The 20053-nt window shown below is 35.9% G+C and overlaps 1 protein-coding gene across 8 annotated transcripts; it reads right to left on the reverse strand.

Moving 5' to 3' along the window:
* Positions 1 to 1865: 1865 nt before the first annotated feature.
* LOC123546553 (monocarboxylate transporter 12-B-like) lies at positions 1866 to 18792 on the reverse strand. Of its 8 annotated transcripts, XM_045332929.2 has the most exons (7): positions 14226 to 14585; positions 13351 to 13385; positions 12128 to 12440; positions 10531 to 10674; positions 8012 to 8797; positions 4468 to 4518; positions 1866 to 3951 (listed from the first exon to the last, which is right to left on the reverse strand). In XM_045332929.2, the coding sequence occupies exons 3-7, from the start codon at positions 12393 to 12395 to the stop codon at positions 3815 to 3817; spliced, it is 1386 nt and encodes a 461-aa protein (XP_045188864.2). In that variant the 5' UTR covers positions 12396 to 12440; positions 13351 to 13385; positions 14226 to 14585; the 3' UTR covers positions 1866 to 3814. The 8 variants fall into 8 exon arrangements, with proteins under 8 accessions (XP_045188864.2, XP_045188863.2, XP_053406858.1 ...); XM_045332928.2 differs by lacking the exons at positions 13351 to 13385; positions 14226 to 14585 and adding an exon at positions 18598 to 18792; XM_053550883.1 differs by lacking the exons at positions 13351 to 13385; positions 14226 to 14585 and adding an exon at positions 15735 to 15759.
* Between the last annotated feature and the right edge of the window lie 1261 nt (positions 18793 to 20053).

The following is a 20053-nucleotide window of genomic DNA, read 5'->3' on the forward strand; positions in this document are numbered from 1 at the left end:
GTTGTCTGACGTCAACGCAACGATTCATGACAGGCCACTTTATTATTCAAAATGAAAGTCATTAAAACCAAATTATTATACTTTTCGATAGAATTTTAAAAAGATAATGCCATGTCCTTGATTTGCAATGATACATAATACGCTTCAATATTTCAAACAAGTTTAATGCGATATTACATATATACGAGAACCAGCTTCATGCGTCAAAATTATCATGACGTCACGTTTATGATCAAGCCGTATCGAAATTAAATATCTTTAAGATCTTATTGATATACCGATCACATATAAACAAATACATCTATAAAGTCAGAAGACTATTTCTACTGTGCGTTTCACTAGACAGGAACATAACAAGAATATTTTAATGCATCATCTGAAAAAAAATAGACATACTTATTTACAGCGTGTCATTTTATGTTTTCTTATTTTTATTTAATTAGTAATACCCTGAACATATGTCTAAGAAAATCGATTCTTAAAATATTTTCCAATCCATCGGTAGAAAAAGTTTTGTCAAAATAGGCTTTAACACTGAATGTTCTTTTTCAACATGTGATCTTATTTAGGGAACGTAACCAATATTTACCCCAATTTACTAAAAAGTGTAAAGTGTCCCAGTTTCCCCATTGTCCCAGTTACCCCATTTTACCCTAAATAACTAGAAAATTAAAATTCCATTTGCAAATACAGGTGCTAGTGTAAAGAAATTTGCTGCGAAGGGCGTATATTGTGACATTCTGGCACTCTTGTTTAAAATAAAAAAACAGTGACAGATGGGTCCAGTAAAACCTTTGAATATAAGAGGTTACCCATAGCCTTAAGCCATGTTGTTAATTCATATAATTGCCTTAATAAGCTATATATGATTGTTTCAGTTTATAGATTAACAAAAACATTTCCAAAACTGTGCAGGTTTATACAATACAAACGCAATGAAAATGGTTTTATATAAAATATTATATGGTGACATTATATAAATATTGCATTCCTGAGAGGGTGATATGAAAAATGTTCACCGCGAGATATATGAATATTGACCGAGGCGCCAGAATTAAAGAGTATTTACTTGTTTTGGCGACTTTGTTGTGTAAGACTTTTTTGATAGATTCAGTCGGGACGTTTACATATCGCTGACCCCTACAGTATATTTTTTCTAATATTTCAACATTGCGTCAATCAGTAGGCCTAACATTCGAAAAAACGGCGATAACTTTCTTTTTTCTAAACGAAACATATAAGTGTGAGTACTCATTTTCTTAGTTAGATCATTTCCAATCTCATGGTGGTAGTTTCGATTCAATATTAGATGAAAAGTTGTTTTCGAAATATTTTGCACGTAGCATAAAAAAGAAAATTCGGCCGGATTCGCACATGCAAGAGCACCAGAAAAGGGTAATTTAATCCTAAAGTATAATTATATAAGCGCTTCGTCTTGAAATTTATCGACTCAGTATTTTAATCAATGCGTAAGTATCAATCTCTCAACGGGTGATATGAAAAAATAATATCACCTGCGCAGAAATTGAAAATAACGGTTTTGCACATGAGTCATAAAATCATTGGGGAATATGATATAAAATTCAAGTTAAACTAATGGGAAATTTGCATTGGACATTTAGTGAGGTATAATAAAACGACATAACAGATATCAGAATTAGAAATCTTCGGCATGGCCCCCAAACAGGTAATATCTCTTTTTGGTACCACTAGCTGTAACACTTTTTATAATTGATAGTGCTTTGGACATTTTATTCCTTTTAGTGACCTATATCTTTCTGTAATCGTGTTATATTTGATCTGTTTAGAGATTTTAAAATATGCATATTTATTGCAACGGAAACCAGACAGTCAAGTACACTTCCTCTTGTAAACACGCCATTTAATGAAATATATTGTCATAAGAATTATACGTGCATCTATATACAAGAGGGCCAAGATGGCCCTAGGTCGCTCACCTAAGAAACACTCCATAACAGTGTAAAACATGTTTGACCTAGTGATTTCATGGAAACAAATATTCTGACCAATTTTCATTAAGATTGGACCAAAAAATTGGTCTCTTGCGATAAAACAAGCATTTTCTTAGAAATGACCTAGTTTTTGACCCTAGATGACCCATGTTCAAACTCAACCTAGATTTTATCAAGGCAATCATTCTGACCAAAATTCATGAAGATCAACTGAAAAATACAGCCTCTATCACATACAGAAGTTTTTTCTTTGATTTGACCAAGTGACCTAGTTTTTGACCTCAGATGACCCATATTCAAATTCGACCTAGATTTCATTAAGGCAATCAACCTGACCAAATTTCATAAATATCAACTGAAAAAAAACAGTCTCTATCGCATACACAAGATTTTTCTTTAATTTGACCTAGTGACCTAGTTTTTGACCTCAGATAACCCATATTCAAAACCGACCTAGTTTTCATCAAGGCAATCACTCTGACCAAATTTCATGAAGATCAATTGAAAAATACATCCTCTATTGCATACACAATGTTTTTCTTCGATTTGACCTAGTGACCTAGTTTTTGACCCCAGATGACCCATTTTCGAAATCAGCCTAGATTTTATCAAGGTTATCATTCTGGCTAAATTTCATGAAGATCAGTTGAAAAATACAGCCTCTATTGCATACACAATGTTTTTCTTTGATTTGACCTAGTGACCTAGTTTTGACCCCAGATGACCCATTTTCGAACTTGGTCTAAATTTCATCAAGGCAATCATTCTGACCAAAATTCATGAAGATCAATTGAAAAATACAGCCTCTATAGCATTCACAAGGTTTTTACGTGATATGATCTAGTGACCTAGTTTTTGACCCCAGATGACCCATTTTCGAACTCGGCCTAGATTTCATCAAGGTTATCATTCTGACCAAAATTCATGAAGATCAATTGAAAAATACCGCCTCTATCGCATACACAAGGTTTTTCTTTGATTTGACCTAGTGACCTAGTTTTTGACCCGAGATGACCCATTTTCGAACTCGGCCTAGATTTCATCAAGGCAATCATTCTGACTAAAATTCATGAAGATCAATTAAAAAATACAGCCTCTATCGCATACACAAGGTTTTTCTTTGATTTGACCTAGTGACCTAGTTTTTGACCCCAGATGACACATTTTCGAACTCGGCCTAGATTTTATCAAGGTTATCATTCTGACCAATATTCATGAAGAAGAATTGAAAAATACAGCCTCTATCGCATACACAAGGTTTTTCTTTGATTTGACCTAGTGACCTAGTTTTTGACCCGAGATGACCCATTTTCGAACCAGGCCTAGATTTCATCAAGGTTATCATTCTGACCAATATTCATGAAGATTAATTGAAAAATACCACTTCTATCGCATACACAAGGTTTTTCTTTGATTTGACCTAGTGACCTAGTTTTTGACCCGAGATGGCCGATTTTAGAACTCGGCCTAGATTTCATCAAAGTTATCATTCTGACCAATATTCATGAAGATTAAATGAAAAATACAGCCTCTATCGCATACACAAGGTTTTTCTTTGATTTGACCTAGTGACCTAGTTTTTGACCCGAGATGACCCATTTTCGAACTCGGCCTACATTTCATCAAGGTTATCATTCTGACCAATATTCATGAAGATTAATTGAAAAATACAGCCTCTATCGCATACACAAGCTAAATGTTGACGGACGACAGACGACAGACGACGGACGACGGACGCCGGACATCGAGCGATCAGAAAAACTCACCTGAGCATTGCTCAGGTGAGCTAAAAATAATACTTAATATGTATATTGTCATCAGGTAGTATACAGTATATGTATTTATTCCATAGACTGTTTTTCCTTTATTTGGTTATCCACCACGGCTACTGTCTCCTCCTTCTGTAAAAAGTCGTCGCTCTTTTGATTAAAACACGCTGTGACTGCGCTTGATATCGTGGAAAATAAAATGCAAGACGCTGAAATTCAAAACTAAAACTTATTAATAATAGTAATTTGTATCAGTTGTTTTCTGCTTCGTTGGGGTTCTACGATCCGCACAATGACAACAACATCAATTTAAAAGAACTAGCCATTTTTCATTATGTATGGCATTCACAATCTATTTTGAACCGGACAATAAAACTGCTTTGTAAAAGACCATTATGAGAATGTTAAAATAAATGAGTTTTGTCAAGGCTGTAGAAATTCTGGGATATATTTCTTATAGTGACATGCCTCACGAGATGGATCTGAGACAGATGTCCGAAAATCTTTAGATTCAAGAATGATCAGAGACTACTATATACCTTACTATAAATAGTAACAAGTAGCGTGGCCAGTAACAGGGTACACAATGCGATATTCCAGAGAGCATCAGATGTATTAAAATTAAGTACTCGAGCTTCGACCTCAAGCCAATGGAGGTTAGCGATGCAAATCACCTAAGGCAGGCGGCCTATGCCGTTTATAAAATGTATAGAAGACATGCATACCTGCGACGATGATTGATTGGTCATATGTACCACTAACATCCACCAGAAAGCCTGAAAATGTGTATTTACAACATTTTAATTTAAAAAAAGTCGTTTTCCTATGAGCAGAACAACAAGGATATACATGTACACGGATTTTGCGAAAGTGATATCTGATTTTATGTAAAAGCTCTAAAATATTCACAGTATAATCTTGCACGGAACACCTCCAAACGGTAAAACCACCGAGATGATTAACCTCGCTCTTGACGCCCCAGATATTATTGCAGTATCTCATAATACTACAAATAGAATATTTACCTTCCGCGTGTGTTTAAGGAAATTTAAAAGATGTTATGATATTTTAATTCTATTTGCAACGTCAACCCAATTTCAAAAAGTCACATAAATGCATATAAATGTTTATAATTAACACAAACACTTTAGTTATAAGGCAACGAAATTACAACAAGAGATCACAGAGTGATCTTGGCGCCCACCATTGAGCCATTTTTGATTGTTCCAAATTTCAAGACTAGCTCAAGGTCAAACTCAAGGTCAAATTTCATTTCAGTACACACCACTGTGCATGTGGTCCATGCATGTGGTCCAAATTTGAAAGCTGTAGCTTGAGAAATGTGAAAGTAGGCCACAAGATCAATTTCAAGGTCAAAGTTCATTTCGGTAAACAAAACTATGCATGTGCTTCAAATTTGGAGGCTGCAGCTTGAGAAATGTGTAAGTATGTACTAGATAAAAATCAATGTCAAATTTCAATTCAGAACACAAAAATATGCATGTGGTCCAAATCTGAAGCCTGTAGCTTGAGAAATGTGAAAGTAGGTCACTAGGTCAATCTCAAGATCAAAGTTCATTTCGGTACACAAAACTATGTATGTGGTCCAAATTTGAGGCTGTAGATTGAGAAATGTGAAAGTAGGTCACTAGGTCAATGTCAAGGTCAAATTTCATTTCGGTACACAAAACTATGCCTGTGGTCCAAATTTGATGGCTGTAGCCTGAGAAATGTGCAAGTAGGTCTCTAGGTCAATGTCAAAGTCAAAGTTTTTTCAGTACACAAAACTATGCATGTGGTCCAAATTTGAAGGCTGTAGCTTGAAAAATGTGAAAGCAGGTCACTAGGTCAATGTCAAGGTCAAATTTCATTTCGGTACACAAAACTATGCATGTGGTCCAAATTTGAAGGCTGTAGCTTGAGAAATGTGAAAGTAGGTCACTAGGTCAAAATCAAGGTCAAATTTCATTTCAGAACACAAAACTAGGCATGTGGTCCAAATTTGAAGCATGTACCTTCAAAAATGTGAAAATAGGTCACTAGGTCAATGTCGAGGTCAAAGTTTTTTTCGGTACACAAAACTATGCATGTGGTCCAAATTTGAAGGCTGTAGCTTGAGAAATGTGAAAGTAGGTCACTAGGTCAATGTCAATGTCAAAGTTTTTTTTCGGTACACAAAACTATGCATGTGGTCCAAATTTGAAGGCTGTAGCTTGAGAAATGTGAAAGTAGGTCACTAGGTCAATGTCAAGGTCAAATTTTATTTCGGAACACAAAACTATGCATGTGGTCCAAATTTGAAGCCTGTACCTTCAAAAATGTGAAAGTAAGTCACTAGGTCAATGTCAAGGTCAAAGTTTTTTCTGGTGCACATAATTATGCATGTGGTCCAAATTTGAAGGCTGTAGCTACAGAAATGTGAAAGTAGGTCACTAGGTCAAGATCAAGGTCATCTCATGTCAATGTTCATCTCGCCACTCAAAACTATACAGGTGGTCCAAATTTGAATGCTGTAGGTTATTGACAAGGTTTTAAAAGCTTTTCTCTATATAAGTCTATATGAACCATGTGACCCCCAGGGCGGGGCCATATTTGACCCTAGGGGGATAAATTGAACAAACTTGGTAGAGAACAAGGAGATGATGCTACATAAAAAATATCAAAACCCTAGTCTTTGCGGTTTGGACAAGAAGATTTTCAAAGTTTTTCCCTATATAAAAGTCTATGTAAAGCATATGACCCCCAGGGCGGGGCCATATTTGACCCTAGGGGGATAATTTGAACAATCTTAGTAGAAAACCACCAGATGATGTCACATGCAAAATATCACAGCTCTAGGCCCTATGGTTTTGGACAAGAGGTTTTTCAAAGTTTTTCCCTATATAAGTATATATAAACCATGTGACCCCGATGTGTGGCCAAATTTGACCCCAGGGATATAATTTGAATCATCTTGGTAGAGGACCACTAGATGATGCTTCATACCAAATATCAAAGCCCTAGGCTCTGTGGTTTTGGACAAGAAGATTTTCAAAATTTTTCCCAATATAAATCTATGTAAATTATAAAAATAAACAAAGGGCCATAACTCACTCAAAAATTGTTCAACAAGTCTGATTTTCAGGGGGACACAACTAGGATACCAATACATTATTCTGATAAAGTTTGATCAAAATCCCCCCAGTAGTTTCTGAGGAGATGCGATAACGAGAAATTGTTAACGGACGGACGGACGTCCGGACTGACGGACGGACGGAATGACGGACGGACGGACCACGGACCCGGAGTGATTTTAATAGCCCACCATCATCAGATGGTGGGCTAACAAAAAGAAAGCTGACTTTTTTATCCTGCAATGTCATAGAACAAAATTGACTGCGGCTTGACATTTGATGATATATAAGAAATAAATTAGTGCGTATTATTCAGTACCTTCGTCAATGATAATTGTACGTTTAATGAAAGCAGAACATTTCTGTACAATTTTGTAACCTTTTAAATATAAGAAGAGGTCGTAAAACGAATAAAGTCGTGTTATTGTCTAAATCTCAACTTTGGTGAAGTTTCAAACACAAATTTATCACTTGTGATTTGAAAAATATTGCTGTAAAATATCGATGGAGTGTCAAAAGTTTCGATACTTTGCAGAACGAGTCTAAAAAATATAATTTGTCCTCAAAAGAATAAACAAAATGCAATTCAATAGATCTATCAGGAAAGAAATATAAGAAAGTTCGCAATGATGTTTCCATAGAATACAAAGAAAACACGAGTTTCAGGAGAAAAATTTTTTATCATGCAAACTTTGACTTTTGTGCAAGCAAAGTAGGTCTATTAAAATTCACATTTTTTTTGCATGCAAATATATCGCATGAAAATTTTCTGTGATATAATTAAAGGTTAAAAATCACGGACGTTGACTTTTTAAATCTGACTCAATGGCCTTAAATCCTTTGTGTACCTTGACCTCAAAACAACCTAGATAAAGTTATTGACAGCAAGACAAACAAGAAGAGGTCTTAACCTTGATATTAAACAAAGAATGCTTCAAAAGAAGCCTAATCTTTCATTTTACACGGAGCACACTGAGCACATACATCTATATATTTTGATTAAAAAGTTATCATTTTCGCTAAAGTTATCGAAACAACAGGCATTGCCCTTGATTACGGACTCTCGCTCTCTCTCTCTCTCTCTCTCTCTCTCTAAGTCTAATTTTGTTTGACCAAAGACGTTCCAATTTATTGATAAATGTTCTCTAATATCTACCTGCAAAAACTGGTCCAATGATTGATCCGACTCCCCCAAAGAAAAACTCCAGCCCGATTGCGGCCGAGATATAATTAATTCCAACAAACGGCAATGTCACACTGGTAATAATGACGTACGAGCTGCCAAAGAATAAACCAAAAAGTGACACGAATATCACGTGACCAGCAAAATGTCCCGAAATCAACAGATAAATAAAACAAGCTATTGTAACTATCCCCATTGATCCTGAGAACAAGTAAATGTCATTTATACGGCTCAAATTCGCAGCAAAACCTGTCAAAAGCCTTCCAAACACAGATAGTATTCCAGATAGCGAAACAAGGAATGATGCCTCCAAAGCTGTGAATCCTTTTGACACAATAAATGATGGAAGATAAAGATACATTAGATTTGTTCCTAAACAGTAGCAGAACATACACGCACATAAACAAAAGACAGCTTTGTTAAACAGAATATGTATATATAACTTAAAACTCGTACAACAAGATTGTTTCCCGCGAGATCTGAGTGACTTAAATTGTCTTTGTCTCTTTGTATGCATTTCTAATTTACTTGGAAAACACATCGCACCAAATGTTATTACATTCGCCGCCATTGCAGCAAGAATTATAAAGAATCCTACTGGTCCGTAATAGTCACGTGACAGTTGCATTAATGGCGACAATATAAACACTCCTGCTCCAACACCGGAAACCGCGATACCAAGAGCCAGATTTCTTCTCCTTTTAAAGTTGAAACTTACAACTACCATTGCTGTTGTATACCCCAGAGCGCCTCCTGTGCCTAGAAATAAGTCAAGTGTTAAACGCAATATAATTCTACATTATTAAAATTCCTTGATGCAAACGAATCAAGAGTGTCATGATGACCCTATATCGCTCACTTGGAATCGTCAAGATAAACATTCTGACAAAGTTTCATGAAGATAGGGTTATAAATATGGCCTCAAAGTGTTAACAAGCTTTTCCTTTGATTTGAGCGGGTGACCTAGTTTTTGACCCCGCATAAACCAGTTTCGAACTTGGCCTAGGAATCATTCAGATAAATATTCTGACCAAGTTTTATTAAGATAGGGTCATAAATATGGCATCTAGGATGTTAACAAGCTTTTCCTTTGATTTGAACGGGTGACCTAGTTTTTGACCCCGCATAAACCAGTTTCGAACTTGGCCTAGGAATCATTCAGATAAATATTCTGACCAAGTTTCATTAAGATAGGGTCATAAATATGGCATCTAGGGTGTTAACAAGCTTTTCCTTTGATTTGAGCGGGTGACCTAGTTTTTGACCCCACATGACCCAGTTTCAAACCTGGACTATGAATCATCAGAATTAACATTCTGACCAAGTTTCATGAAGATATGATCATAAATGTGGCCTCAAGAATGTTTACAAGCTATAAACATTTGTGTGTTCAAACCTTCAGCTTAGAAGGAGATGTCGTATGATGTGCAACCAAGCAGTACCGTTAGGCATATACTGGTTGGGAACCATTTTCCGGACAGGACCAGTTTCCGGACACATGTAATATCCGCTTTATTTCTTTGTTATTCGTGTAATTGTTTTATCTAGATCATTTAGATGTCTGTTCTTCATGTCTACAACAAACCACTATTTTATTAGGCTGTATAATGTTTGGGTTTTTGATGATAACTCACCTGCGTTTACAAAACAACTTTCTGTCTTAACGGGGCATGAAGATAGCATTGCGCATGCACAGTTGTTCACACATGCCGAGGTATCAAGTGGGGAAGAAATAATCAAACTACATAATGATTGTTTGCTGATAACATGTTCTACTTTTAATTTCATGCTAAAGGTTACGTAAGATGCAGGGCTGCCGATTTTTGCACTAATTTTATTCTATATCTATTGGAATTATCAAGAATTCGTATAAGACGAAATTCGAGTTTTTATAGTCAACCTGGGTTTGCTTCCGTAGCTGCTATTGAACGTCGGGTTATGTTTCATGAGCAATTTTGAAGAGATGAATGATAAAGAAATGTGTAGAAATAGTTTAATTACTGATTTTGATTTCAAATTAAAAACAAAACACCGTCAAAATATTTGTCCGGATACTGGTTAACCTGACGGGAAAAATAACTTATTTTAGTGACCCCATTTGAGGCCCCATGGAACCCATATTTTAGGTCACAACGCGATGCTGATTACAACATCGGATGTGGAAGGAGCTGAAGTTTGTGCAGTGTGGGCTTCATTTATGTCAAATATTTTTTTAGGGAATAATGGAGCCGAAATATGAAAATGTGTCCGTAAAATGGTTCCCAACCAGTACAGGCTAGTTTCATCAACATATAGTTTCAGAGGAAATGTTGTTTGAAGAAAAAATGTGAACGGACAGACGATGGATGGACAGACGGACGGACGGCAGACGGTGAGTAATCACAATAGCTCAAATTGAGCATATTGTGCTCTATACAAATAATATATGACTGATTCTCGATAAGGCATAGTTTGGCACTAGCTACATGATGTTACTTAAACAACAAACATACCGGCTAGAATCCCACAAGTAAAAATTGCCATTTCTATAGTGTCTGCAAAGGCTGTTCCAATATAACCGGCGATAAAGAATACGCCTGACAACATAAGCGCCGTCCTACAGCTAAATCTGTCTATAACTGCACTCGACAGTGGTCCTAAAATATCAGAGTAGAGTAAAATATCAGAAAATAATGCAGTGAATAGAAAGAAGTTAGTCTAAAACATCATACTCCAGGTGTCAAATATAACATTATTCCCAAATACCTTACTGACCTACTTTAAAAGTCTGATTGATTTAATACTTCAATATACTGTTTATAAAAACAGGAACCCAAAAATTAGATGTTTACCAGAACATTATTCAGACTTTCAATACAACGAATAATGACAGTTTTTGATACTAGTACAGATATTTATAGAAAAAAAATCCATCAACATTATAAATGATAAATAATTATGTAATTTACACTACATATATGTACAGGCTATCAGTAATTAATATTTCAGTAATTTGACATACAATGGTGCGGAGGACAGTCATGCATTTTTATTTGCCACTGAATTTATTATTTGGCTAACAACAAGAACTTTTATAAAGCTATCGAAGGGAAGCGGTGGTCTAGTGGATAAGGTGTCGGCCGCTCAATCCAGAGGTCGTGAGTTCGAGCCCCACTGGGGTTACGACCATGACTTCTCATATGACACCAGTACTGGATTTTCCAGGATGCGGACTCGACAGTGGTTCCAATAAGCTATAAGCTTTCATCACAATCGAGCTAAAACAAATTAGTATAAACTAAACTAACTTAAATAAGGAATTAAAGGAAATACCACACCTACTCTACAGTATAATTATTATATATTCGGAGACTTATTCGAAAGAAAAAATGAGCCGCACCATGGGAAAACCAACATAGTGCATTTGCGGCCAGCATGGATCCAGACCAGGTCAGGATCCATGCTGTTCGCAAACGGTTTCTCTAATTGAAATAGGCTTTGAAAGCGAACAGTATGGATTCTGACCAGACTGCGCGGATGCGCAGGCTGGTCTGGATCCATGCTGGTCGCAAAGGCAATATGATGGTTTTCTCATGGTGCGACTTAAATTACTTTCCAATGGGAGCTATGATTTCCCATGCGTAATATTTTTCCTGATTTCCGATGTAATTTTCTAAATTTTCAGTTATAGATATTTTAATAACCATAATTCTTTAGAAGAAAGGCCTTGTAATAAATTATTTTGTGGTTGTGTTTTTTTTTATTTCCTTGCCGGATAAAAAAACAAATAAATATAACACATATTAATGCAGTAGTCTCTTTCTCAGTCCTGGTTTCGTATTAGGCATTTTCTCTTTCATATGAAGGACTGTGTATTGATAAAATGGATCTTTTTATGATTCGATTTTAACTGTAACACCATTGAGTAGACTATCTGAGAAAGGCCCAATTGATATCCAGTATACAATTCCCTTGTTTTTCGGCTATCAACAATCAAGTGCCCATGATCCCAGTTTTGATGAAGTTTAAAACAGTTACACCTTTTGATGAGGACAATATTTCAAGACGTGCACATACCTAATGATTTATTAAATTTATGAGTCAACCTACCGCCAAGAGAAAACAGCGCCGTATGCAATGCCCCGGCCCATGACGTCAAAGAAACACTCTTGCTGTACCTTTCCAGTAGAGCCGAATGAATTATTCCAACAGCATACATTTTACCACCGAGTAAACAGAACGTCCCAAAGCTTGCAAACAGAACCACCCATGCCCATCCTGTATCCAGGTCACTAAAGTTCTCGCTTGCTGTATCAATGCTGCGTTCCTTGTCAGTATTGAACGGTTGCGTTTCTTTCTTCTGGTCTCTCTTCGTCATCCTTTTCCAGTTCCCGTTTTTCTCTTCTTCTGTCTATGTCATAAACTGAAATATGATCTATTGTTTTTTTTAAACGCTACTTACAGAACACATTTTATTCTGATATTGTTCGTATACACAGTTGTAATCATATATTATTATAATCAACTGAATGAAAATACTAATACATATACAAGTAAATTCTTGGCAACAACTTTAACATAACTATTGATTCCAGTGGTGAATTGCTTTGCAAACTTTGTGATGAAACCATGATATTTTTTATTTTGTTTCGTAGTACCATTTTAAGACTTTTCTACATTTTTGTAATAAATAGGCTAAACAGGCAAAATATGCCTAAATAAACATATGTGCTAAAACGAACTCTACTGAGCTCCTTTTCACTTAATGTTTTCATTTATTTCAGTATAAAAAAACAGCAGAATTTCTTTGAAGTCATACGCTTTTATAGCTGGTTACTTTCACCACTCTGATTACAATACAGCTTTTAGCTACGCTTATATAAAATGATTATAGAAATCTGACATAGAAGAGAAAGAAAAATGCTTCTTAAACCCTATGCCACTGGTTTCAGAATGACTCTACGTTTTATAAGAGATGTCTGAAAAGTATTTGTCGTGTTTTCGTGTTGTCGGCGGGGCGAAAACACGACAACACGAAAACTCGACAAATACCTAATTTGTCGAGTTTTCGTGTTTTTCGTGTTGGCGGGGCGAAAACACGAAAACCAAAATGTGTCGTATTTTCGTGTTTTCGCCCCGCCGACACGACAACACGAAAACTCGACAAATTAGGTTTTTGTCGAGTTTTCGTGTTGTCGTGTTTTCGCCCCGCCAACACGCCAACACGAAATGGCAGAAATCAGTTACCATAATGATCAATTATGCAAGCATGAACATAAAAGTAATATTTAAAAGGGAAACTTTTCATCGAAAGATACAAACAGATGACATACCTTCACGTACGCCTGAACGATTATCGCACATGTCACTTTAAAACAAATGTTTAACATAACTCCATTTTTTCATAAAATGTGTGCGAGTTACTTACATGAAAAATGCGTCAATACGTGTTTCGCGACATTTTCTAATTGAAATATATAAAAGTATGTAATTGCGTGATTCCATCGGTAATTTTGTCATTTTATCAGTATCAGACTTTTTCTAATGAATAAATTTACAAGCCATGCTACATTGCAAATTTAAGACGAAAAGTATAAGTGGTTTAAATGTTACTTGTTTTCATACAAAATAAACTTAAAGGTACGACTTTTATCTACAAATCCTTTTATTTTATTATTTCACTAAAATATTTACGACTTTCAAATTTTCAATTTATTGGAAATATGGTAATGACCTGTTTAACGGATAGTGTCATGAAATGCAAGTTTCACGTGACCTTATTCTATTTATCCTGAACAACCTTAATACTTGTGTAAAGTACAAAAAGTAAAACGTCTGTAGTGAGTTAATTAAAAATTTCAGTCTGCTTCCAACTTAAATTTATATTTCATCTACGTACAGGGTGTATAAAACAGATAATAGTAATTCCAGCCACCCATATTTCTCCCATCTGAAGTGTTCCAGCCTGTATGAAAACACAGGCAATGCTTATTTTAACTATCTGGTTAACCTAACTACCGTGCATTGACCTTTCCGAAAGTAACGCATGAATCAGAGATTGAGGAAGGATAACATTAGACTTTTTATCTAGAACCTGTGTCGGGGGCACTTTCCCTTTACCAAAAAGTATGCGTCTAACATTCCCTTTCGAAACAGGAATTTACTTTGCTAGTCCAATAAAAAAGCTATAAAAAGCAGAAGCAATTACCGCGGATACTTCATGCAATAAACGTTGCATCGTCATACGCAGCGGACTACATCTTAATTCTTATGATGCATAATCACTTCACTAACGTACGTAAACGCACACGCAATAAAAAACTTTGAATGTCTTTAAAAATAAATCTGTTACTCAGCATTTAAAATGTATAACATATTTCCTGAACTCAAGACACGTATAATATAATAGCAAACACATAAATCCTCAGAAAAAACATATAACTGGTTTAGACCAGTACGCTATATTATAGTAAAAACTCCGGTTCTGTGCATAATTTAACTCTAAAGTAAAAGGTATATGCTCATGTTGCGTAAATATATATCCAGCTTCCTTACTACATAATAATATGTCTATAAAGAATATTTAACATGTTTATTAACAACCTGTTCGAAAAAAAAACAACAACACACACTTACAATGAACGCTCTATTACACACGCTTAATTACTCTCCCGTAAATAATGCGTAATATCAGACCTATGGGAGATAATTTCTCAAGCCTTTTTTAAATATATTCCGCAAAATTATTTCCCTCTGCTATTCATGCCCCACTCTAATTATCTTTATGTTGTAATACTACCACCAGTTATGTAACGGCGGGCAGTTAACCTAACCAGTGTTCCTGGATTCTGTACCGGTACAAACCTGTTCTCCGCAAGTAACTGCCACCTTCCCCACATGAATCAGAGGTGGAGGACTAATGATTTCAGACACAATGTAGTTTATCAAATAGTCACGGAGAACATACGCCCCGCCCGAGGATCGAACTCACGATCCCGCGATCCGTAGACCAACACTCTTACCTATATACTGAGCTGAGCGGGCGGGTACAATTTTTATAAAGTCAATAAAAAAGACATTTCTGATAGGAATCTCACTGTATCAAATTGACCTTTCTTTTTCCTTAAGTAGAATATACGACAAGCGAAAAGGTGCTGAGTCTTTGAATCTAACCACTTGCTCCCCGCCGTTGTGGGTTCACACCGCGCTCAGAGCATTCGAGAGAAGAAGTCCCATCCAAATGTATTGTTTAACCCAGATGTCCGTCGCTACCCAACCCAACATAATACCCGTTTATGAGCCTTTTAGTGATCTACCTCCAGCAATCCAGCATCTTTACCATTTGAGAACAAATTTTCATTCTGTGTACCAAATTTCTGCTCACATCGCATTTTCACATATTACCATAGCCCTTCAACAAAATATGACATAGACACAATAAGATTCTTTTTGATCAAGTCAAACATCATTATTTCACATGCGAACGTAGCCCCTCCCCACCACCATATATTTTTTGACGTATTTAGACACTATTACTATTTGTAGAAATACACAACGACTTAACAGCCTTGCTTAGAGGCATTTTAGAACAATTCACACCAAAAAAATTCAACATAATAAAACAATTGTTTGCCAGAACAACACGTTGCGTGGAAAACACAACACATGAAATGTCCTGGTATAAGACGGCTACAGCGTTCCGATGTTTGTAGCTTACCGGAGCACAAAGTTCTACAGTTCAGCTATTGTGATCGTCCTGTGCCCATTGTCCGTCGGCAACAATCTGACTGTTAAAACTCCACAGGTCACAATTTTGGCTCAATCTGAGTAACACTTTGTTAGAATGTTGCCCTCAATAAAATCTCGGAAGATTTCGTTACTTGGTCATCCCGGATCATAAACTAGGCCACTAGATCAAATAATAGGAACCCTTGTTAACATTTTAGAGGTCATACTCCTAAAACATTGTAACACATTTTGTCTGTTTTAAATCCAGGATGAGAATTTGTACTTTGTTCACTAGCTTCATTAAAAAATTAGGTAAATAATCTACCTGATTTTGCATAATATAGGGAAAAAGCGGAAACTCCACAGGTCGCCCAAAACGACAAAAATGAAAATGCTGGTTTCATTGAGCCTGTTTATGGACGGTAGTGGACACTCTAACCCTGGGTTGAACAGAACTCAAACATTTACACATGTTTTAAGTACCAAAAGAAATTTAGAGACATCCGAAGATATATCCATACGGCGGTGTACATTTAACCTTCAATTATATATATAGTGCAATTCTGTGAAAAGCGGCGTATACTGTAAAGTCTCCAATTAAAATAATTGGTTTTCCCTAAACGAGAAATGGGTAGAACTAAACAAACTGAAATTTAAAGAGAGGATTCGAACTTATGGAGCCTGCAGATCACATAAACTGCCAAAAGACAAAATTAAAATAAGCAGGCACAATATCCAAGGGGTGATTAAACTATTTCCAAAGCTATAAAAGCGGGGTTATTCGAACCATCCAAGCCGGAACGTTCAAGCTGAAAAACTAAACAGTACCACTATCACAACATAAATGTCGTGCTGGATGATCTGAAAAGATCGAAATATAACAGCTCTGATTGAATGTATGGGGAGACGTTGTACGTCCGCCCTAAAAAGTGGAAACTCCACATAAAACATGGCTATAATGTTTATTTCAATGAAATATTAAAAATACCACTGAAATATCCCCTCGTAGACTCTGTACCAAGTTCAAATCATTCAAGTTCGTCGGAAATATGGCTACCTTAGGGGGTAGTCAGTTTGTAAATAATTATGTATACAGTGTTTTCTATATGCACAAAGTGTATACTTGGAACATCCTCTTGTCAGAAAACTCTGGTCCAGTTTTAATATACTTTTACAGATATTTCCCATGCGAAACCATCTACTAAAATTGTTAAAGCAATCCGTGAAACTCAGGTGAGTGATAAAGGGCCATCATGGCCCTCTCGGTCACGTTTTTATCTCATGCGCTCACTTGATTATAGCGCTGACACACGCCATTCTACCCCTGAGAAGCATTTCCTAATATAGCGAGTCAAAATAGTACATTTCTGTTTGTTTGTATAGATATTTTTTTCAAGTTCATTTAGGTCAGTTTCCATAAACAACTTGTCTGGATTCAGTTCCATTCAATTGCTAGTTCTGAGCATTACGCCGTATAAGCTCATAACGAATACCACAAAGTCGCGGTAATATTTTGTGCGAACGTAACGTGATGTTTGGCGGGAACGTGATGTTTGGCGGGAACTTTGTTGCACGGTCGGAGCCATCGCCAACTTGTCCATGTGGTGAGGAAGATCAGACTGGGGAGCATATACTTCAGAGATGTAAAAGGCATGACCAGGAGCGAGCCGCGACTTGGCCCGGATAGATACCTCAATGCACCAGAAACTGTATGGACGCATTGAGAATCTGCGGCAAACCACAAGTTTCATTGAGGCTACTGGTCTGACAGTGTAGTTGCGAACGAGAAGAAGAAGATGGGTACGTAGGCCTTGTAAGGGACAGAGGCAATGACGTATGGGCAAAAGAATCATTCCCTTCACAATTTTAAAACTAAGAGGCATATTTTCATGAGTCAGACATACAGAATATATATGATATCTTTATTATATACATACTAATGGTTCAATCCTACTTAATTACTTACCAGTTGCTATTTAATTTGAATTTGGTAAAAAATCTTCGTGAGCCATCGCTGCTTGTTCATATTCGGGTACTCTTCGGATTTTATCGCTACGTTTGAAATACGTAAACTGTCTCCGCCAATGAAAGCGTTCTTTACAACTACCGTCTTTCATTGGTAGTCATGGCAGGCGAAGGTAATTTGCGAAAGCAATAAAGTTAAATAACGAATCTGTAAGTAACAAAGTAGGATTGAACCTGATTTTCGGTCTTGTTAGTTTTAATTTAGCCTGTTCTGAACGGTTATAACGTTATTTTAAACTACCACGGTGTGCTTGGTGTGTTTTAGGGGGAAGACTTTGGTACTAAAAATGTGTGGGATTTATTCGGATAGAGAAAACACTACCGTTTTTACACCGTTGCTCGCTCGCTGTGCGTAAACGGTTTGCAACTGGGCTTTGAAGTAAGATTTTTCTGAAAGAGTATTCACTTGCCCAAAAGACGGCCAATCATTTGTAAAGAAATATTGTTTTGCAAAAAATACGGACATGGAACCAATGCACATGTCAAAATGTTCATATCTACCTTTCTCATGGCTCATTGTCACAGGGGCAAAAAATTTCAAAATGACGTTTTGGCATTTCTTTCCTTAGAAAGCATAATAATTGTAATATATTTAAGTGTATATGGCTCATGGACCCATACTGTATCCTAGGTACGCTACTGCCACCTGTGATGGTGCATTGTTTAAATAATCTCATTGCCTTGTCGAACTGTTTAAGCTGAATAACCAACATACGTTTCCAGCCACTACTTAAACCATTTGGCGTAAAATTAGCAAACATTATTTGAAATCGCAATGTCAACAGTCTAGAATTATTTCAAAAATATGAATAGCTCGAATATATCACCTGTTTCCATACTGAATCAATCCTGAAGTCAACATATCCGGTTAAATATACCAGTCCATAATAATATTATATCGTATTATTATGAGTCATACCACTTTGTATCAGCGGAAGTACCTAGTTCCTGTTGCTGAAATATTTATGTAATTAAGGGAAGATACAATAGTTCACATATTAAATCACTTGCCAGTTATCATGAATCGCTATCAACATTAATTATCTAAATGAAGATTTGTTAAAACTTTTTGCAACTAGCATTTTCAGCACTTGCAAATGTGTGACATATTACTTTACTGAAGATATATAATATAGCCAACACCTCACAAATAATAGTAAACATCACACAATCATCATGTAACAGGGAACACTAAACAAATAAAAATGAATACTACATATATTATAATGAACACCACACAAGTAATAGTGAATACTGCATATATTATAATGAACACCACACAAATAATAGTGAATACTGCATATATTATAATGAACACCACACAAGTAATAGTGAATACTGCATATATTACAGCGACTCGGAACACCACACAAACAATAGTGAATATCACACAATCGGCATGTTATATAAACACCACCACACAAATGATAGCGAACGCTACAAGTATTATGGTAAACACTACACAAATTATAATGAACATCACACAATAATCATGTTATAGTGAACACCGCACAAATAATAGTGAAATTACATATATCATTGTGTATACCACGGCCACAACACAATAAAAATGAGCATCACACATATGTATTACTGAACATCACACATATGTATTACTGACATATATGTATTACTGAACACCACACATATGTATTACTGAACACCACACAAATACAAAGTAACAGCTCACAACATCAAACACCACATAACAATCCGCAGTAACACATCTATACCGCAACTCAATGCCATTTTTATACAATAAAATGTAACGGTGTGTATTCTAAGATATTTAACTAACTTAAGAACACAAATTTAGTTATGATTCTAAGAGTGCCTGTATGGTATAATAGGGCGGGTTCCAGTAAGGTCTACGTTGAACCCCTGCCCTACCGAAAAAAATGTACACGTACTGTAGAACTAAATGTGTGAGAATGAAAAATGCTAAGGACTATGAAAATATATAATTTCTCTGTTCAAAGTAACCATTCATTTCAGGCGAATTGTTAAACTAATAAAATGGTACGAAATAAATGTGAGACAGTTAGTTCACAGTAGTTTATGCGAATACTCAGATCTGCATATTAATACATGTACAAATCAAAGAAAATGTTACAAAATGGCAATACCATTTTCAAAGTTTTAAATCGAGTTCAATGTATCAAACAATTTTGATCTGGTGTTTACGTCCGTCAGTATTTTTCGAAATATTGTATTGTCTGTTGGTAGTACGGAAATAAAATACACGTATTTCTAAAACAGAATATAATGGTAAATAAATTGTCA

This window comes from Mercenaria mercenaria, chromosome 9 (genome assembly GCF_021730395.1).
Source record: "Mercenaria mercenaria strain notata chromosome 9, MADL_Memer_1, whole genome shotgun sequence".
NCBI lineage: Eukaryota > Metazoa > Mollusca > Bivalvia > Venerida > Veneridae > Mercenaria > Mercenaria mercenaria.